The 21,770-nt window shown below is 36.9% G+C and overlaps 1 protein-coding gene and 1 long non-coding RNA gene across 2 annotated transcripts; one reads left to right on the plus strand and one right to left on the minus strand.

Moving 5' to 3' along the window:
* On the plus strand, positions 1-10,389 carry LOC122345129 (RIMS-binding protein 2-like). Its single transcript, XM_043238957.1, has 6 exons — positions 1-91; positions 4,093-4,223; positions 4,984-5,152; positions 9,053-9,106; positions 10,106-10,209; positions 10,294-10,389. The coding sequence occupies exons 1-6, from the start codon at positions 1-3 to the stop codon at positions 10,387-10,389; spliced, it is 645 nt and encodes a 214-aa protein (XP_043094892.1).
* A 5,266-nt stretch (positions 10,390-15,655) lies between these two features.
* Positions 15,656-17,029, minus strand: LOC122344940. The gene is made up of 2 exons (XR_006250951.1): positions 16,873-17,029; positions 15,656-16,043 (listed from the first exon to the last, which is right to left on the minus strand). It is a non-coding gene; the product is annotated as an uncharacterized LOC122344940 (long non-coding RNA).
* Positions 17,030-21,770: the final 4,741 nt, after the last annotated feature.

Genomic DNA, 21,770 nt, shown 5'->3' on the forward strand with positions numbered 1-21,770 from the left:
ATGTGGGCGACTTCAGTCCGGGCAGGGCGTATTTGCCAGCAAGACCGCCTGCGTGTGGAAATCACCACTGGACCCTCAGAGATTGTGTTAGGTATGGAACCGATAGCTGATGAGGAGCCACAGCTGTTTGATCTGCGAGACGGTGTTGAACGATGGGCTCGGGTGGTAGGTTGAAGGTGGTAACAATGATACCACCATTTGCCTCGACATACGAGACTACTTGGGCTACAAAGCAGCAGCTCAGTGAATTGTCTCCTATCCATCTATTCCTGTTGTACCACAACCCATCTATCCTAAACTTTCTTTAAAACCTGTCTTCCCTTTAGAGAGTGGCTGAAATCTTTTAAGTACAAAAGAAAAAAATTGGACAAGTTTGCACCCCGTAATTTACTGTATTTTAGCTACTTTGCTTAAATTCTTCAGCCATTTTAATATTTGGAGGTTTAAAGCTAGGAGTGCCAACTCACAGCCATATGCTCACTTTGCATCAACTTTGGTTATTTGGTTGATCAAATTGGTTGATCAAAGTTGAAGCCAAATTCTACGGAAGGCTAGAGAGATTGTGTAAGGGCCAGGGATTAGCAACCCTGACTTAGCGTTGTGTGGAGTGTAATGACATTCTTAGGAAATTGATCACAGAATTAGGTTCCAGTTCTAACCAACCTTACAGGCATTTACTGTATGTATATTTTCATGTTAAGTTGTTCCAGGGAGAAGAATGTAAAAGTTCCAAAACTGTGTTGGACCATGAAGACCAAAACAAACAAGTTTTAGTTTAAGAAATAGTCCCCATTTCTCATGGAGCTATTAACATTGAAAGAAGGCATTCACTGAACACATACAATTGCCAGGATTTCACCAGAGTGCTCAATGCCTCTCCAACGCTTAATTTTAATTGGATGCAAAAGTTTAAGCCTGCGTCTTGCTCACTTGTGTGCTTATACCCTTTCTCTAAGTCTCTAGTCAAAGCATCTTTGTATTTTGTAGTTATGTAACTTGCTTTGCTGCTCCTTGCATTTTGTCCTCCGTCTTGTTTTTCCCAGTGTTCTGAATTAGAGCAACGCTGTTCTGAGACTGTGGCTGTGGAAATTCGCTCAATAGGTTTTTTCTTGCTCCTGGTGCATCTCCTTTCCTTGATACGAAATGGATGCTTCTTGGCTTTATATTATCAAAAGGTTATCCAGAGACTACTCGAGCAGTTAAAGTAGAGATTAGATAGCAGTGAAGAAGCTATATGAAAGTGTTCAGATGTTATTAACGCACAGGGATCTCCTTTGTACCCATCATTGCACTTTTGCAGCAAAGAACAACCCCCAGTTGCTACTTCTGTTGATCTAGGTCATAAATGTTACTTCAGGCATGTCTTTTTAACCTGTGTGTATATGTTTCAGGGCTTCCAGGCCTAATTACCAAGTACAAAAGAAATACAATTCAGTACAAAAGAGTTTGCAACAGTGATTTCTGAGTCTGAGCAATGCATGTCACGCATCTCATATTCCTTATGCATCTCATCAGTGAAGCCAGTTCCCATAGGTGTATATTCACTTTTTCATTTGAAAACGGCTGATGGACATTTACCACTAATCAAAGAGCAGGCTTCTGCACCTGACAAGATCTTATAAATGTACAAGTCACAATACATTGCCCAGAGCCTGATGATTTCACATCTTTTTGCAGTCAGATTTAAGATGCCAGAACTTCATTTCATGTTTGATGCTAGCGAAGCTTCATGTACTCTGGGAAGGTGCACTAACACAGGTAATCTGTTGCAGCTGCAGTTAGTCCATTGAACATAGCTAGAAGCTCTCAAATGTAGTGGATGGTGTTTCAGGCATTTTTAGTACCAGGGTAGCAAGCTAAGCTTTTTTATTGTGTATTTAACAATAGCTGCACAAAAGAGAACATTATGTACAACAAATGTTCTAAATGCTAAGCAGCAATTCATTGTCATATGGACTGTTCTGATTCTGTAATTTGTCACAATTACTGAAATGTTTTAATAGAAACAAGTGGCTCCTAAGCAATTATTTTGGTCTGGGGCCCTAGTGTCATAAGTGAGTAATTACATGCAGATTGTGTGTTGACCTAGTACAGTTTTCCACTCTGTTAGTTTTAGAACACTATTCACTAATAACTAGTTTCTTATTAAATGCATTTTACTCACATGTTAGCTATTTATTACTGTTTTATAAATAATATATAATATGCCTTATTTTTCATGAAAATAATATTCTAGATCCCTTTATACATAACCACTACCAGCAACTACCAGTTTGCTAATTATAATAAGCATCAAAATTAGATGTTTATTGGGGCAAAACTCTTAGTTAATAGTGAATATGTATTTCTCTAATTTGAAGTGTACACGTGATGTTAGTGGCTGTAACTCACGTGTCATTATCTAAACTGTTTGTTCTCTCAAACCCAGGAGGCAGCTGGAAGAGGCGCATAGTTGCAGATCCAGGTGCAGTGTGGTGCGATGTCACTCCAAAATCGACACGCTCTGAAATTAGACTACATAGAGGTGAAGACTCTCTCACTTCCTTATCTTTTTCTCTCTCAACCTGAACTGCGTTCAGCTCTTATATAGATCACATCCCTTTCTCTTTCTCATTTATCAGTCATAGTCCTGCCCACCCACCTAATTTTAAACTGCTCTTCTCCAAACTTAGTTTCAGCCAAACCAATACATGTATCTAGGCTAGTCTAAACTGGGACATCTATTATGCTAAAATCAGAGTTACACTGCTTATTCTTAGAGTTTAGTTATTTGACCAAACCTGTAAAACAGTGTAATTAAAGTTTGCCATATAATATATGCATGTGACCAGACATATAATTTATTTAACTGAAAACCCATAGATTTGCATTTTATAGACAGTCAAGTAATACAAAAAGTAACCACAGAGATTTGGAGGTGGTCAACATTTCAAACCATGTCTCAGAATACCACACTTTGTGCACTTTTACAATAAAAAATCTATTTTAATATATTTTTTTTCTTCAAAGAACATCCCTAAAACATTGTTTTCCAAGGCAGCCCATTTGCCCTCAAATATGTATTACGGAGGTTGTGTCCTCCTTTCTTTTGCTCTGCCCTTGATTGTTGCTACAGATGGTCTTGATCCTCACTAATGGAGATGAGCACATCTCACTGCTGGAGCTTAACACAAACATGACAGACACCTATAGCTAGCACCACTGATTACCATCTCTAGTTTACACTGTGAGTCCTCACCCTCTCTTTAACCCCATCTAGAAACAGGAAATTGATCCTGATGGCGGCACCAGAGGGTGCTGACCTTTGACCCGATGACCCTAACAGATGCTTGAGTGTTGCTTTCCATAACAGCAGTGTAAGTCTTGTATGTCTGCATGCACAATGAATAGCACAGGAAAATGATGGGTGGTGTTTTGGAGCATTTGTTTGCTTTCCATTTATTTGCATGTAACTTTATCTATGCAGTTACACTGGTTTATTTAGTAGACATTCTGTTTTAGAAGGTCACATAGTAATCGATTATTCCAGCACAGAGGCTTAGTTGGTGCTGACATGGTGTAATAGTGTGATTTTAAAATATAAGCAGACAGTCAACATTGAGAACTGGGTTGGTTTTATTAAATATAATGTGAGTCTTCGTTTTGGGCTGTTTGTATTATTTATTATCTCTTCCATGACAACATTATAGAAATTCACAAAGAGTTTTGCTAGCTAAATAGACATTTTGTGTGTCTTTCTCTCTTCCTAGGTGTTCTCGCTGTGTGCGGATGAGTCATGGCGCGCGTTTCTGTAGAGGCTCATGGCGGCTTAGGATCAGGAGGTTTTAGTATGATTACCTCACTTGAGACACGCCTGGGCACTTTCATTATAGTTTTCAGGCGGGAGGCCACAGACATTAGATTACTGAATGTAATATTTCACACGATTCATGGAAAGTCGCATTAAATGTAAGAAAACTTTGTTTCAAGATCGCATTACGGGCATGGCATGTGCAGATCAACCACCATTTTGTTTTTGCCACGAATACTGAAATTGTATATCATATAAAAATCATATCTTGACAAGTCTGCGTTTGCTCTTTGGTGTTGCAGAGCCCAGAGCATATGGAGAAAATGAGGTGAGAGTCTTTGTTGCCCTCTTCCCGTGCGATCCTGCAGTCATGTCACCCAATCCTGATGCGCTGAAGAGGAGCTTCCTTTTAAAGAGGGACAGATTATCAAAGGTATATTGATTTTCATTTGTCTTAAACCCTATAAATTGTGTAGCGTGAAATTATAGTCAATAATAGAACATAGAACAGTTTATATTAAGTTACATTAGGTAAGCAGAAATATGCGATATAGTGCAGATGCCAAAAAGTATGATATTCTGATGCATGTGCTTTAAAATGAGATCTTTATAAAAAGTATAGTAGATACTTGATCCAGTCATCATCACTCTGTATCTCTAATAATGTTTTTAGTAAAATGAGATTTGAATGACCAAAAAATTGCAATCCAGTGATGATTAGAATTGAAAATAATTTTTTCTAAAAAAAAGAAAAAAGATTTTTGGATATTTAAATAAATATACAGTATAAATAAATAAGTTGCAGCAGTCCAGTAGGTCTTCATCTTGAAATATTAATAACAATATAAAAGTTATAGAGTTATGTTTTCTCTCCAGCTGAAGGTGGATGGTTGTACCACTCAAATAAAATGCCTTTCACTACGCTAAGATAGTCTATCAATCAAAAGACAGAAGGCAAAATTTTTTAGATCATTTAAATGCCTCATAAATGAATCTGATGAAGTACAACTTATAGGATTAAAACTACAAAAAAATAAAGTCAATTGTCACCCACATTATACTCCATCTCCAAGGCCTGCAAAGCCTTACTGCTCCCATTATAGTTAGAAATAATACCACTATTACCACTTTGCTGTTCATAATGATTTCAGAACGTCCTGTAGAAAGTTGACTGCAGTGTTTCTTCTCTGCAGGTTTATGGGGACAAAGATGCAGATGGTTTCTACCGAGGTGAGGCGGCTGGCCGTCGTGGCTATGTGCCGTGTAATATGGTTTCAGAGATCCAGGTTGATGATGAGGAGACCAGAGACCAGCTCCTGATGCAGGGCTTCCTCTCCACAGAGGCGTCCATGGAAAAGATAGGTGCGTTTATCAGCGCGTGCATCAGACATCTACACCTCAGCATCAGTTTTGTGCGTCACTCTTATTTGTTTCCTGAGCATATGCCAAACTTTATCGAAATCGTTAAAAAGCATTTGCGTAATGTCACTGCTTTGCTTCACGCCTCAGCGTCTTGAATTGCTTTCTAGATAGACCGCTGACTGGGTTTTGAAGCAGAGCTAGTCTAACTTTCAGCGTTTATTTAAGGTCGTATTTTGAGCGTGTTTCTAAAATAAAAATAAATCTCTTAACTCCCTGTAATCGTTCAAAGAAAATGCCACAAAAATCCAGTCACAGCTGACATTTTAGCTTGTAATCACACGAGCTTTAAAATCAAGCGAACAACTTTGAGTAACTTTGCCTTGAATTCAGCTTCTTCAAGTGATACGTGCTGCTTTTTTTGTAATCCGCTAAGATGCATTTAGTCGTCAAATCTTCTCATTTAAGAGCGAGGCTCTAAAGCAGTGGTTCCCAACCTTTTCTTGTTTGAGGCACCCTTGAAAAAGTTCCGGCACCCTTATAAGGAAATAGATATTTAAAATCTCATAGCTTTTTATTATTATTTATTTATTTGTTTCATTTCGAGAGTTTGCATGCAACAACACCTTATACCTAGTCCCAGATGATATGAGAATACTGTTTACACTGATTCTGCCTTAATAAAAAAATTTGTTGAAATTTTGGCGGCACCCTCAAAAGATCTCACGGCACCCCTTAGTGCCGTGGCACACTGATTGGGAACCACTGCTCTAAAGGAAGAACCACTGCTTTGTGATGTTTTGGTTTCATAACATGACTGCTTTCAGACTTGTTGAAAGACAATAAGACAAGAGTATTTATTACACTTGATCTGTGTAGATATCAGTTACAATACACGTCTTTATAGGCTGGAGTTTTTCCCCACTGCAACAGCACATACATATACCAGACAGATTTATTTAAACACTGCTTGTTTATATATTATTCACTTGATTTATGTAACATAACATTTATTCCTAAAACATGGTGACAGTGTATGCTTTTCTGGCTTTTGATGGCATTTAATAAATTTATGGAGTGATAAAATGAAGCAAGAATTTTCACTCCAGGATTCTGTCCTGGAAATGTTTACATTTCTGCATATTTAATTAGATAATGTTCAATTTGCATATTTAAAATTAAGGTTTTACCCTATTCACCGCTAGTGTTGCATGCAAAGAAACGAGTAGCACAAAATTACGTAAAAAAGCATAAGTTTTACTTTTCTTGAAAAATCAGTGTCACGTGACCAACCAAATACTAATCACTTTTCATTATTAGACATTTTTTCCTCTTAAAAATGATCGCGGCTGACTAAAGTCAGTGACCTTAATTCCACGCTGATTTAATCTGTTCTTGATTTAATCTGGTTTGTGTTTCAGCCACAAAATTAAAAGTAAAGATAAATAAAAAGGTAATTGCGACATTTTTATATCTCCTAATACTGATTATATCTCACAATTCAGTAGTCATATCTCTGTTATATAACAGGTTTATATTTAAAAATTGAATGTTTTCTTGCAACTTGATCATTTATACGGTGCTTTTCTAGTTGTGACAACATTTTGAGTTTATTTTTCTCAATTTTGACTATGTCTTGAGACTTTCCCACGAATTGCTAATAGTGTTGAAATGAATCGTTTCTATATACGATGCATCGAGGACGATCGGCATCGCTTCAGTAACATAGACCGGAGCCGATTATAACGTGCTGGCGTTTTCTGGCGTCATTTGGTGCATACATGCTTTGTCGCCGTAGTATACACTGAGGAGAGAGGCGAGATGCGACTGTGAGTAGTTAAAAGTACTCCTTTAGACCCGGAGAAGACACGCACGGTGTATAAATCATGTCACGCACAAATACATTGTGCAGGGGGTAATATCACTGACTGCTTGCATTTATTGACAAAATTGTATACATGTGAAGTAAAATTGAGAATTGAGGATGCAAAATGAACCGAAGCCGTACCGTGAGAGCGGTGTAGGGTCACACATTGGGCGTTTTTCCTGCAAATTTATATCTTGCATTCCTGCTTTTATCTCAAACATTTTCTGTCAAAAGTCAGATTTGATTTATATCTCACAATTGTTCACAATTCTCAATTTATATCTCAAAATTTTAAGTCATCTTAAAATTCTGAGACTGTTTTTGCAAATTTATCTCACAGTGTTCCTCTCAAAATTCACCTTTTTTCTCCCTCGCTGATGTGATCTCACTTAAGTTTATATCTCGTGATTCTCAGCGTTTCGAGAGAAAAGTCTAAATTGTGAGAAAAATGGCAGAAACAGGTTAACGTTTCACAGGCTGCCGTTTCATGCACGGATCACAAAGCTTTGCTGTTTTACAAAAGCGTCAAAGTGCCGTCGTTGTAATGTTTGTGCGTTTCTGTGGTCACTGTAAAAGCGGTTGAGAGAGCGGCAGTGGACCTTGTTTCCCAGAATGCTTTGCTGCAGCTCTTTCTTTCTCACTGTGGTGCCTCATCGCTGATGCTAATGCTTCTTCTTATTCTTGTTTTCAGCTTGATGCTTGTTCTGTGAGGTTTTGCTTTTCTTTTGGCTCCTCATTCATTCTTGTCTGCTACTTGTCTTTTTCCCTCCCCTCGTATCCTGTTTAAATTTCATAAAGACGCCCGCTTACATGCACAGCTTCCACGCCCGCCCGCTGCACCGCCCGAAACCTAGACGCTCAAGAAGGTGTGTGTCAGCGCTCGCTGTCTCCTCCTGAGACTTCACCTGCGCTTGGTTTGCTGATCAGCTTTCTGCTTCTGCATCAGGAGCTCGGGCCAAAGCATTAGATTTACATATTCTAGCTGGATTAGCATGGAATCACAATTAACAGTTGAGCTACCAAATAAACGTTAAGTGGTGCATGATTAGCGCATGCTGTTGTAATGAAAACCATGCATAAGGCTGTTGTATGGCGATAATATCAATGGAGTTTCATGTTTACAGGAAGCATCGTAAGCAGAGGTAGATTGTGGAAACTACTGGCTTACGATGCTGTTGGGAAATACAAGTAAATCAGCCACACTTAGCCTCCGGTGTTTAATAGAGAGAAAAAAAGAACCTGATAAAAATAAAACAAATTTAGTAAACATATAATATTAATTTCCATTATGCCACAAGTGCTATTTTTCTTTTTGAAAAAACCTAAATGATGATATATTAATAATGAATGATAATTATAAGTGTTTTGTGGTAATTTGACATTATTGTGCAAATTATTATTATTATTGTTGTTTTTTTTCTTTCGTTTTGTATTTATTTGAACTATAATGATATTAATACAAATAATGATATGAAAAAATGATATATAACATTAAAAAAATCTAAATAAATTATAAATTACATTAAAAATAATAATACAATTTATTATATATATATATATATATATATATATATATATAATAAATTAATTATTAAATATAAAATAACTTGTGATTGATGACATTATGCCACAAATGTTGTTTTTCTTTTTAGAAAAATAATACATAAGTAAATAATATATATATTATAAAATATAATATATTTTGTATTAAGTGACAGTGTCACAAATGCTGTCAAAATTGAACCTGGAACGATTTCTTTACATCAGTGTTTTCTAATGTTTGGGCTCACAGCTCCCTTTGGTCTCTGAAGTGTGTTTTTCCGTGTGTGCTTATGTGCGTGTGTGTGTGTGTGCGTGTGTGTGTGATCGTGGCTCATAACGCTTCACACATAGTCAAAGAACTGTGGCTTTTTTGTTTAGTTGTCTTTGGTTTGATTCGTCTTTTTCCCATGCATGCGTGAGTGTCAATCGAGGTCAGGCAGCCAATCAGATTGTGTCTAACCCTTCCCTCCCCGCCCACTTGTGTGCTTTTCCAGTGGAGTCGGCTGCGGTGTGGGACGACACGTCCGCTCCGGACTCCTCCAGTCAAGGTTTGAGCTGTGGTTGTCTCTGAACGTTGATCTGCATGCTGATGTACTGATGCAGCGCTGCATGCTGTTGCCGTGGAGATACATGCATCCACCCTCATCTCTGAACTAACCACTAATGATCTTTCAGTCTCTCGTTGGACAGCTGAGCTCATGTCTTCTGTGATTTGCTACACTTTGCATGTGATCTCTGTGCATGTACTTTTAAGTGTTTTTCGTCCAGACATAATTTCCATGCAGTCTTGATAGAGCCTGACTGACTGCTGCTACCATTTAATCAGTTGTTTTCAAACTATTCCTTTGCCGTGACACATAATGGTTATGAATTGCATAAGTAAAAAAGTTCAATTTATTTATATAGCACCTTTCACAGACGAAGAGTCACAAAGTGCTTTGCAATAAAATTTTAAATCAGGCTTACTTCACCGTTTAGTGTTCATAAACGTGCATATTGTGTATATCTGGTAAAACAGTAATATTGTAAATATTAGTCAAATTATTGTGAAATATTATTTTTAATTTCTCTTATTGTGTATTCAATTCATTTTGAGAAGATTCATTTTTTAGAAGACTGAAGACTGGAGTAATGATGCTGAAAATTCATCTTCGATCAAAGAAATAAATGCCTTTTTACAATATATTCACATAGAAAACAGTTATTTTAAATTTTAATAATATACCGCAACATTGCATAGTTTTTTGCACAGCAATTGCTCAACGCTTTTGACTGTATGTGTGTATATATAGTTTGTGACTTTATCAAAATGTTCGTTTCGTTTTTTAATCATATGTTAATAAAATTTGCTAATATTAACATAGTTGTATAATGCATAAAATGCTAGTTTTTTCTTCTACTAGATTTAGATATAATTGTCATTTCACGTCTGGAGAGACACTAAACCATCATCTGATAAACCCCTAACAGACATCAAACGTCCGATATCAGCGCTGCTTCATTTCTGGCTTCTGTTCACTCGTTGAGACGTTGTGTTTGCCTCGCAGACCTCAGCCGCTCCGCCGGTCCGATGGGAAGCTCCAGACCTCGCAGGATGGTGGCCATCTTTGACTACGACCCCAGAGAGAGCTCTCCTAACGCAGACATAGAGGTGACTAATCACTGAGACCAAAAAAAAAAGCTCCTTATGCTAGTAAACGGTGTCAAGAATGAGTTAAATGTGCTGTTTGTCCAGGCCGAACTGACCTTCAGCGCGGGGGACATCATCTATGTGTTCGGAGACATGGACGACGACGGCTTCTTTTACGTGAGTTTCTTTCATGTCTGTTAGGATACGGATTAACCGCAGACAAATATATATTTACTATGAGGATATAAATACATACACATGCATGCATATATTTAAGAGAAATATGTTGTTTTTATATATTTATATATGTGTGTGTGTGTGTGTGTGTGTATATATATACATATATACACATATATATATATATACATATACATATATATATATATATATATATATATGTATATATATATATATATATATATATATATATATATATATATATATATATATATATATATATATATATATATATATATATATATATATATATGTAATCAAAACACTCACATGTAATCAAAAACTTTTATTTTAGATATAATTAATTACATTTAAATCGTTTGACAGCACTAATTGTGTTACCTTTAAAAGTATTACTATACTATAACACAAATATTATTGCCATTTTTATTACTACTTAGGTTTCAATCGTTTTTATTTTAGCTGATTATTTTATTTCAGCTTTATTTTAAGGAACAATTCCGTTAGATAATAGCTAAATAAGTATTAGGTTTTATTCACCTATGATGTGTGTTACGTGACTCAGAACTAGTTGCTTTAGTTCCTATATATTCTAGCTCTTTTAATGGTTTTTCTTTATTTGTCTCTCTTTAATTTGACAAGAAACCCTGCATCTTTGTCTTTTTATTTATTTATATATATATATATATATATATATATATATATCTATATATATATATATATATATATATATATATATATACATATAATCTATTTTTTTTTTTTTTTTTTTTTATGTATATTGATGTCAATGGCTGCTCTGGGCTCAAAATGGAAAGTTATATTCACCTAAAAAAATGAATAATGTATTACTTACCTTTTCAAATTTTTGGATCCTGAATTATATTTTTCTTTATATAATGAAGAGGTCTGAAAATAGATTAGTTTTAAAGCTATTGCTGTTGAGATTAAGATGGTTTTCTAACCTGTTGTTATCAAATGGAGGGGAACTTCACGTATGTAGATTAGGGGATCAAAATGCATCCCAGAACAGCTCCGTTTGTGTCTTTCTTTATTTCTAAACCCTGAACTCCTGAACGCCTGAGAAGAGCAGCACTGCATGACGGTCTGTGTGGCTTTTCAGGGGATCTAAACGGACAAAAAGGCCTTGTGCCGTCCAACTTCCTGCAAGCTTTTCCAGAGACGGAAGACGATGCTGCACGGACGGAGCACACGGTGACGGAGAGCGCAGGGACTCACAGGTGTGTGTGTGTGTGTGTGTGTGTGTGTTTACTGCATGCATTAATGCTGATCATTGCATGTATTCTCCGTTCTGCTCTGTCCATCACTGATTAACAGCGTCAGTTTCTCCAGCTGTCTTTTGTTCTGCATGTCATCTTATGTGTGTTTGTTTTTATTTTTGCATGGTTTTCAGAAGCACAGGAGAGGTGTTCACTTTAAACAGTGACCGTAAGTGTTTCATAGACCTGACCCGACCTGCAGCAAACCCTCTCTAGCTTCTTAAGATCTAAAGACTCTGAGAGTCTGCATCATAGAATCAGTGCACATGCTTTAAAGAGTTAGCGTACTCAAAAAACTATGTTGTTGGTCTTCTTCTTCTTTTTTTTTTTTTTTTTTTTTTAAACCTGTCTGGCTTTTCCCTGTGAGTTTTTAGTGTTTAAGTTGTCAAGCTCAGAGAAACATTAGAGACTCAAGATGTTTGCATTGAGAAATCCCAGCAAATTATTCCAAAATCTCTAATCTTCAAATAATAATTCTACATTTAAAGTGATAGTTCACCCACAATGTTTTGTCAGGGTCAGGGAACAGTGTTTTTTTTTATTATTGTTATTTTTCATAATATTTTAATTACCTTTTTATTTAAAACATTTCAGGTTTCATTTTAATTTCTAATAATTTTAAATGCTTCTGTCATTTATATATTTTATTATTATTATTATTATTACTATTTTTATTATTTTGTTGGGTTCATTTATTATTTTAGTTTTAATTTTTATTTATTTCCAATTAGTCGTTTTAGTATTTAAATGTTTATTTAAATGCATGATGAGATCCATGCCTTTTATACGTTTTTTGCAATTGTAGCTAAAGCATTTAAAATCATAAAATAAGATGTTTAGACTTTATTTTTCTATTCTAATAAATTTTTTTATTATTGTAACTGGTTGAGTTAACTCTCTCTCTCTTAAAGTCGTTTCTCTCTTACAAAAAATGATTTAGGTGCATTTCAATGCCTCTTGTCGTTTTAATCTGTATTTATTTCTTTTTATACACCTCTATACAACTTTATCGCATGTACATTTAAACAGCTCGTGTTCTTTTAATCATTTCGTTGTATTTTATTTTGTAAAAAATGACTGACACGGCATTGAAGTCCCTGCCTGCCTTCACCTTTCCTTCCGTTTCTCTCCCAGGTGAGCCAGACGGAGTCGTCTGAGCATCTCGGTCCCGTGAGCTCCTCTCAGCCAGAACCCAACCCTGAGCCGGACTCGGATCAGAAAGCGACCCTGAGCTCGTCTCCGGCCGTGACCCCTCCGTTCCCCGACGCCTCCCTCCCCGAGAAGAAGAAGAAAGGTTTTTTCTCTAAGGGCAGGAAGCTCTTCAGAAAGCTGGGCTCCAGTAAGAAGGAATAGCCTGAAGATCCGCAGATTGCACTTTGCGTGTCCGTCCGATAGGAGGATCTTCCTCGCTCTCTGATATTTGCCGTAATGATGCAGGTGTACCAGCGCTTTCGTTTGTCGGACTGCTGCTTCGTTTCTAAAAACGGCAAATAATCGCAATACCTGAGCAGATAGGGAAACGGGATCGAACCCAACCCCCTAGAGCTCATGCCTGTTGAAAAGCTGTCGTCTGAAGAGCAAAAAGATTAAATGCTTAACTTCAATATAGCGGCATCTAGACATCAGCTAGCGTTCACAAACATCATGCACGGAAAGGCAGAGCACACTTAGAGGAGGTACGTGGACGCGATTTTTATTCCAGGGATTCTGGAAAACAGAGCGAAGGAGGGTGACAGAGTCATTTTTGTCGCTATAAAAATATTTTGCACTACAAGTAGGGTCCAAGACTGCAGAACTGTGTCCCTTCACCTGTTTTTTTTTAAGCTAGAGTAATACAAACAGGTTAGTTAATCATTACATATTAATTCTTTCGATATTATTACTGGAGACACTCGGAGTGATCACCGACCGGCCCAAAGCTTTTTTGCATCTATATCGCTGCACTTCCAGATTATTTCCATCAGTACCGTTACTGTACTCTACAGAGAATAGCATTTAGTTATATTACACACACTACTGTGTGGAAACCTGTTTCTGCTACTGAACAATAAGGTAAATGTGACTTTTTATCTCACACTTGTGATTCATAAAGTCCAGTTTTGAGGGGGTAAGTTTATATCTCGCAATTTATTCACGAAAACTAACTGTAATTAGTGTTTATTTCTCAGAACTGCGAGATATAACGTCTGGATTACTTTGCATCACGCAATTCTGAGAATTATTATGAGTATTATTTTATGGAAATGGGCTTCCATAGCATTCAGGCGATGGATTGCATTCTCGCATGTATTTTTTCCATGCATTTCCTCACAAAAAAAAAACGAAACCCTGCAACATTACCTATCTATTATCATTTTCAGCTTTATGATTTATGTTGTCTGCATGCTAGAACGGCATATCGAAGCGGAAAATGACCGCCTCGTCCATGCAATACCGCACCCAAGCGTTTATTGATCGTAATGAACTTTGTATTCAGTTCTGCTTCGCCTTTTCTCGAACCCATCGACGTGGAACTCACTCTACAACAGCGAGAAGCGTTCATTGACGCCGCGCAGAAACATCGGCTTCTTTTTCGCTTCTGTTCCTCGTTTCTTTCCCTCCGTTTTAGGAGCGCCGTGAGTCACGCACCCTCATCTTTACCCAGCGCCGTGGTCTTACAGGGCTCACGTGAAATCATTTCTCAGGTCGAACGTCGCTCATCGGTTTCGCGTCTTAAGTCGGCTCTCGCCCTTTCAGGCGAGACTGTCCGAACCACACACTCTTGCCAAACCACGTCACCGCAGCGACCAATCGCAGAACGCCGGGCGGGGGCGGAGCTAGAGCCGGACGTCCCCGCGGACAGGAAGTGGATGAAAGTTTCTCGAACTGGCAGAGCAGAATATACAAAGAAGCTTGTGCTTGAGCATTTTGGTCGATCGCGTCAAACAAGCGTCCCCCCGTGGTTTCGTGGCTAGCGATGCGCTGCACAGCCCCGGTCCCCTCGCAGACGCATGCCGCGATTCCTGCCACGGTGAAGCTGAGGAACGCACAGATCTTACCGTCGTAACCGTCGCTACTGCAAGTAGGCGTATCCTAGGCCATAATAACTAAAAACTAGCCTTATAAGACCTCGATTAGTCTTAACTTCAAGTTTACTACAGCTGTGTTCGTAACGACTGCATGCATGATGGGTGTCCATCTATACTCGGCCTTATTTATTCTATTTATGTGTCGTAGTAGTTGCACGTAGCTTTGTTTGGCCGTTCGTGGAGGAGGAGCTCTGCGTATTTTTGCTGATTTGAGGTATGATATTTTCATACTGCCGGAACGAGACTCTACTCTCGCGTCTGCCCCGAAGGATGTTTTTTTTTGTACATTTTTTGTAATGCGTTTTTTGGAAACTCGCCTGTAAATAAGGCTTCTTTATGAAAGTATTTTTGGGGTTTCTTTTGTGCATGTTTTCTGGGTAGTCACACGGGCTTCTTGCTTTGTGGGGAAAGTCGTAGTGATTTACTTGAAGTGAATGAAAAGACTTGTTGCAATATGGACTTTTTACAGAAATAAAGTATATTTTCACATAAAATGAGTTTCTGCTGTGGTGGAGTGTCATTCAGTTTCTAGCATATTATTTTAGTATATTATTATAAATGTCATAGATTTATTTTTTTATTTACGTTTTTCCTATTTCAGTTTATTAGTAGTAATTAGTTTTACTTTTAGAGTATGTTTATATGACTGTTTGTTTTTTTTTTTGCATGCAATTTATTTTTCAGTTGCAGTTTTAGTCATTTTGGTACAACTAATCAGAAATGAGAAATATTTTTATATCAGTAAACGAGTAGAAAATGTTTGTTTAATGCATAAAACGAGTTATTATTTTCAGCCAACATTTATTTCGTATCAAGAGACAAACATGCTTTTATTAAAAGCGTTTATTTTATTTCAGGTAACCTTTTTTTTATTTTAGTTTCCATTTTTGTTACCAATAATGACCCCGAACCAAAACCAAATCTGTTTTATTTGTTTGTTTTATTGAAGTTTGCATGCATCGTACAAGACATTTCCGATGGTTTTACAGCAAGAGCAATCAGAGAAAGCCGGCTTTATTTTCTGCAAGCGTGCCGCCGTCTCACGTGGACGAGCATTGACACCATGAGACGTGCACGGCTTTACGAAACCAAGCCAGTTCCTCTTTTCTCTCTTTCCTGTCGTTCTGCGTCCTAGAGCCGTGTGACGTTTCCCAGCAGCCAACAGTACACTCATCCATAAAGTAGGAAACACTACACTGTGGCGAGGGGTTTAGTAGTGCTTTCTACTTTATGGATGACTGCACTGTACATCCCAGTGTCCAGGTGTCCACGTCTCCTCTGGAGAAACGCTGAAGATCTCAAACTCCTCCTTCACGTAAACACACACACACACACACATTTCCACTTCTGCACAGCTCATGAACCGCACCCAAACTCTACACAGACTTCAGACTCTTAATATTCGAGGAAATCCAGTTTGATTCGTTGCTGTTCAAACACACGACATGCAAAACGGTTTTAATCGAACTAAATTATTAGGTGCATTATGTGTGGAGAATAAATCATGACGTGCGTTTTGCTGAATTACGGTAAAGCAATTTAGTAAAACAGATTAAAGTAAAAAAATTTGTATTAAAATATACTAGCTTTAAGAATAAAGCGTCGTTGGTAAATGCTAGCGACAAACGTCTTCCTCACATCAGACGGCAGCCATTTTGATCAACATGAGTAAGCTTTTTCTTTCCAAAGAAGATAAGTGTTTTATTACAGATATTTATTGTAAAAATACGCAATATCTTTTGCTAGTTTTCCTGTCGCTTTGTGTGAAAAATAGAAACTTAAATCGTAGAAAGACGATCACATTTTTCAGCACTTTTAGCAACTTTTTGTTAAACGGGAACTGGTGCAAATACGTTCCTTTTAAAAAGAAAAAATCTTGTCTGTTAATGAAGAATAGTGAAATACAATTGACAACCTATTGCATTCCAGAAATAGAAAAAAAAAAATTTAATACATGCATCAATGGAGAGTCACGAACGTTTCAGTGCAAAACTGAAAAATTAATGCAGAAGTCGTACATGTGCATTGATGACGAAACAAGAATAATCAAAATGTACGAAATAAATCGCTTCCCAGCATAACCATAACCATACGTTACCCACCAGAACGTGTATTTTATGGCTCAAATACATCCATACCTCTGTAGATCAAGACCGGTAGTGCCATACGTGCCTGTTTCTTCTCCTCCAGCGGTCTTAGCAGAGTTCTTCAGGCGTCTTCCTCTCCAGCCCAAGTAGAAATGGGCCTAAAACAGGAGAAGTGCTCGTATTTAACCCCGCTGCCAACCACGTGGTGTTCAACCACACAGGAAGAGCCTCAACAGCCTCACGCCTCTCTTTCATTCGCTGCTCTTTTTGACCCCGACTCATTTCAGCACATGCTAATGTCCACATATACGATATTCATGCGCGCGTTCCTCGCTGCTGCGACGCGTTTCGAATGAGCCGTTTCATTAGAGGCGTGCAACTCCATAAATAGATATTAAAAACTCAATAGTTCATGCAACAAAAAAACCCAAAACAATTACTCGCTGAAGTTGAACCAAAGCTGTATGAGTTACGGTGGAGCGTAAAAGATATTTTGAAGACTGCTTGTAACTAAAACGTTAAATACGACGGAAGTCAATGGCTACCGTCAACCTTTTTGGTTTACCAGCATTCTTCAGAATATCTTCATTTATGTTCAGCAGGAGAAAGAAACTCTCGAATGCGGCTTTGGGGAAACTTGATGGTGAGTGAACTGCAACGTTTTAGTTTTTGTGTGGATCCCTTAAGAGCCTCGAATGCGAGCTTGTATGAATAATAGTGATGACTGGTGATTCATCCCGATATCGGCGATTCATCTTAAACTGCAAGGGATTCGACATTTTGAAATGCATTTAAAAGGGAATCATATCTAAATGCAAGTGATTCATTTTGAATGCAAATGATTCATCTTTAGACACAAGCGATTCATCTTTGCACTGAAGCGATTTGAAATCGAATTTCGTTATAAAATGCGAATGATTCATTTTAACAAACTAACAATTGATCTTAAAATGCAACTGATTCACAAACCATTCAGCGATTCGTCTTAAGGATGTGGCCGTATATTCAAAACTGGGGCGCCAGGCGTTCACGGAGGAATGTTTGAACATTAAAACGAAGAGAAACGTGCTAGATGACTATTTCTCGGCCAGCCTTGATTTCTGTTCTCCCGAGCTCTTTCGGTTTGTTCTCCCGTTGCTTAACAGTTGCAACACGAGGGGAAGCGCCAGAGCCCGTCTCTTCAGTCCCCATCAGAGGGAAGTGAACTATCAGCAAGATTAGTGTGAGGAAAGTGTTGGGACCTGCTAAAATGAAGCAAAAGTTGACTAAAAGAGGAGAAAGGCAGATCTGATGCGACCAGGCACAGGAAGGAGCCGTAAAGCGACCCGAGCGTGTTATTTCCTGTCAGCAACACCTGCAGAGGAGCGTGCATGCATGAGTCTGAGGAGCAGTTGCATGCAGGCTTTCACTGAGTTTACGAAGCGCTTAATAACAGCGTGTTCCTGTCAGGTGTTTTTTAATGATTGCACGCACGCATACGAGTCTTACGGCCGTGGTTAAAGGTTAAAGTGGATTAACGAGAGATGAATGCCGTCTCAATGTGATTTTTAACCCAGATCATTGGAACATTGTGGTTTTTAAGAAGGTCGCTGTAGCGGTTATTGATAAGCGCGTGATGCTGCAGGTTTAAATCGGCATTAACCGCACGGGTCTCCTCTTTTTTCTTCGCATCAGATACGGCCTGGGTTCGAAGGCCCGAGCGTTTCTTTTCATACAGGGAACACCGGCCGGGTTTCAATTCCCCAGCTCGCTTTATCAGACCAGTCTTTCAAAGTCTGTTTGCAACCATGACGACCTGACACAGTGAGAGCCGAGCCGGGGATTTTTTTTATTTTTTGAAGAATGTGTGTTTGAGGTCAGAGCGGCGTTTTTTTTTTTTTTTTTTTTTTTTAAACAATTATAAAAAGCAGAGTGGAAAAAGGTGTGGTTAGAGAGATGTGATCTGAAGTTGACTCTCGTCTCGTTTGGTTTCGCTATGACACATTTACCCGCCAGTTTCAATGCCTTTGTCTTTTAAAAGAGGAAAAAAGTGCCGAGAATGTAATGTTTAAAAAAACACATATTTAATATTTAATATATATTAATACTCTTTTAAGAGTGAATATTTAAATGCATATTAAACACATTCAAATATTAAGGTATTTATATGTTAAAAGTAATATTACAAATATTTATGTGAAACCTCTGAAATGTACAAAACTATGCTGTTCATAGGCCTACATTTGTTTTCTTTTTCCTAAATATATTAGAATAATTAAATTTGTATTACCTTATCAGATCTATATAGTTTTAAGAATTTATTTTTAATATGTATATATATATATATATATATATATTTTTTTTTTTTATCTAATTTATTTTAGCTGAGATAAAGTAAAATATTTACTTACGTTAATTCATTTTTAATGCAATATGTTTTGATTAATTTGTTTTTAGCTAAAAGCTATATAAGTCTATTTTAGCTATATAAATCATTTTTTTAATGTTTTATTAGATTTAACTAAAATAGTTCAAATATTTGTATTCCTCTATTATTTAAAATGATTTTAGTTTTAGGAAACTTTAGGAAGCTTTGAAAATGGAAGTTTAGTCATGTGGGGATTTTCCTAAGCAGAAAGTGGATGGTATTAATGAATTGCTCTTTCGTGTTTAGCAAGCGGGAGAAGCTGAGGAGAACACGCTGGGTTTGGATGGGTTTCGCTCTCTTTTACTCTTCCTGGCAGAATGTCATCACTGTTACAAATAGCTCACACCTAAACTCTTTTAAGGGGTTTCAGCGTCAGTACAAAGCTTTTTAGCACGTTATGATTATCACCAATATAGTGTTAACCAATACTCAGCTATTTATTCACTGTTTCGTGGAAACTTTAATGCTTTAATGCTGTTTAACTACTGGTGATCCGTTTAAATGCAGATGGATAAAAAGTTTTCGTTTTTTTTATGCTGAACATCTATTTCTCTTTTGAAACGCACGACACTACGGGATAAAAAGTGACTTGCGTGTTTATTCGAATGCAATGAGATGTGTGTATATATATATATATATATATATATATATATATATATATGCGTGAACAAATCAAGTGTCAAGCACAAACACGCTTGAAATGTGAAATCTATGTGTATTGCAGACAGTGGTCGTGCTGATTCTCACACCTGTGGTTGCAGGTTAGCGTGCGGATCAGCGTGAACAGGAAGTGACCCGTGCTCGTGCTGGAAGCCGATTGGCTGTCGGCGAGGCTGTTCTGTCCAGACTGATAGACTTTATCTAGTTTGGCACCAGCTTCCCCTCCCGCGTGTCCTTGTTCCCTTCATTCGTCTTAACTGTCCTCAAGAAGACCGCTGACCAGAGTTTTGTAAATGATGGCGTCACCGCTGGTGACTTCCTCTCGCTGTGTGCGTGAGAGAGAGAGAGAGATGTCTGCTAACATCCACACGGTGTTTGCTGAAGCTAAGATCAGTCGAGTCGTTCTGTTTCACACGTTTCTAAGAAGTTCATTCAGACGGATAGTACTATAATAACAAGCCTTGATATGTATTTAAAAATCATTCAATATAACAAAATATTTTTGTACTTTTTTAGACCGAACGTTACAAAATGATTACAAAATGATTTAGTATTACCAAGTTGGCAAGTGCATAATATGACGCAACATGATATGATTAAGTGTCTTTTTAGCATGAATATTACCAAATCGTTTAAGATTATACAATGATTTTCAAGGCGCTTTTTGTTTTGTTTTCAGCCTGAATATTCGAAACTATTTAATATTACAATATTACAACATATATAAAAATATAATTTTGTAATATTCAATTATTTTTTGTTTTTGGGCAGAATGTCATGAAATATCATATTAATATTATATCAATATAATGTATTTTTTTCTCCTGAATATTTAATAATAATATTTAAAATAATTTTTTTATGTTGTATTATTTATTTTACATTTATTTATTTTAGCCAGAATCTTACTAAATCTTTTTTTTTTTTTTTTTTAAATAATTTGCAAGGCTTGTGTTTTTTTGTCCTATATTACAAAATCATTGAAAATTACAAAATACTTTGTCTTTTCTTAGCCTGAATATATAAAAATATAATTTTAGAATATTAAGCAGAATATCAAAATATCATGAAATGTCATATTAATATTATATCAATATAATGTTTTTTTCTCCTGAATATTTAATAATAATTTAATATTTTAAATTAAAAAAAAATATATGTCGTATTATTTATTTTAGATTTATTTATTTTAGCCAGAATCTTACTAAATCATTTATTATTATGAAATAATTAACAAGGCTTGTTTTGTTTTTTTTGTTCTATTTTACAAAATCATTTAATATTACAAAATAACTTGCAATTTATTTATTTTTTGTCTGAATGATACAAAACGATTCCCAAGTGAGCAGTTGCTTTGCTTTCGGTTGCTTTCACACAAAAAACAAGATCTTTTTTTCCCATGCAAAAACCTCTCAGACAACCCACAATGAGAGAGCGTTGTTGTTCGCTCACATTCATTAAATCATTTATCTGCACTCAGTAGTGCGCGCGTCTCCAAATATGGCCATAGAAGGAACCGACCAATGGCAGCGGCTCTGGCAGACGCGTCGTGATGAGGTCACACATGAGATCCTGTTGTTGACCGGCTCTGTGTGTTTTCTCCTGGCAGAGGATATGACGCAACATAATGTGATTAATAATGCGGTCTGATTGGCTTGTTAAGTGACGTTTTAGTCTGGACTGATTTATCTATTGATGCTTTAAAGATGTGTTCTTGCAAAACGCGACCCTAAAAAAAAAAAAAACGCACTATAAATTTCGTATTGCATTTCGTATTTCAAATCAATGCCATTTCTTAGTATCTTTTGTGAAATCGACGCGCATTTCTTTCAACATAGAGATCAATATAACATTCACGAGGAGGTCAGAAATGATCTACGCA

This window comes from Puntigrus tetrazona, chromosome 5 (assembly GCF_018831695.1).
Source record: "Puntigrus tetrazona isolate hp1 chromosome 5, ASM1883169v1, whole genome shotgun sequence".
In the NCBI taxonomy this organism is placed as follows: Eukaryota; Metazoa; Chordata; class Actinopteri; order Cypriniformes; family Cyprinidae; genus Puntigrus; species Puntigrus tetrazona.

What these genes read in the sequence shown, in the direction of transcription:
- LOC122345129 (XM_043238957.1), top strand. Translation starts at nt 1, where the DNA reads ATGTGGGCGACTTCAGTCCGGGCAGGGCGTATTTGCCAGCAAGACCGC. An exon ending in AGAGGGACAGATTATCAAAG is followed by an intron (nt 4,224 to 4,983) that starts GTATATTGATTT and finishes TCTTCTCTGCAG; the next exon opens with GTTTATGGGGACAAAGATGC. An exon ending in GGCGTCCATGGAAAAGATAG is followed by an intron (nt 5,153 to 9,052) that starts GTGCGTTTATCA and finishes GTGCTTTTCCAG; the next exon opens with TGGAGTCGGCTGCGGTGTGG.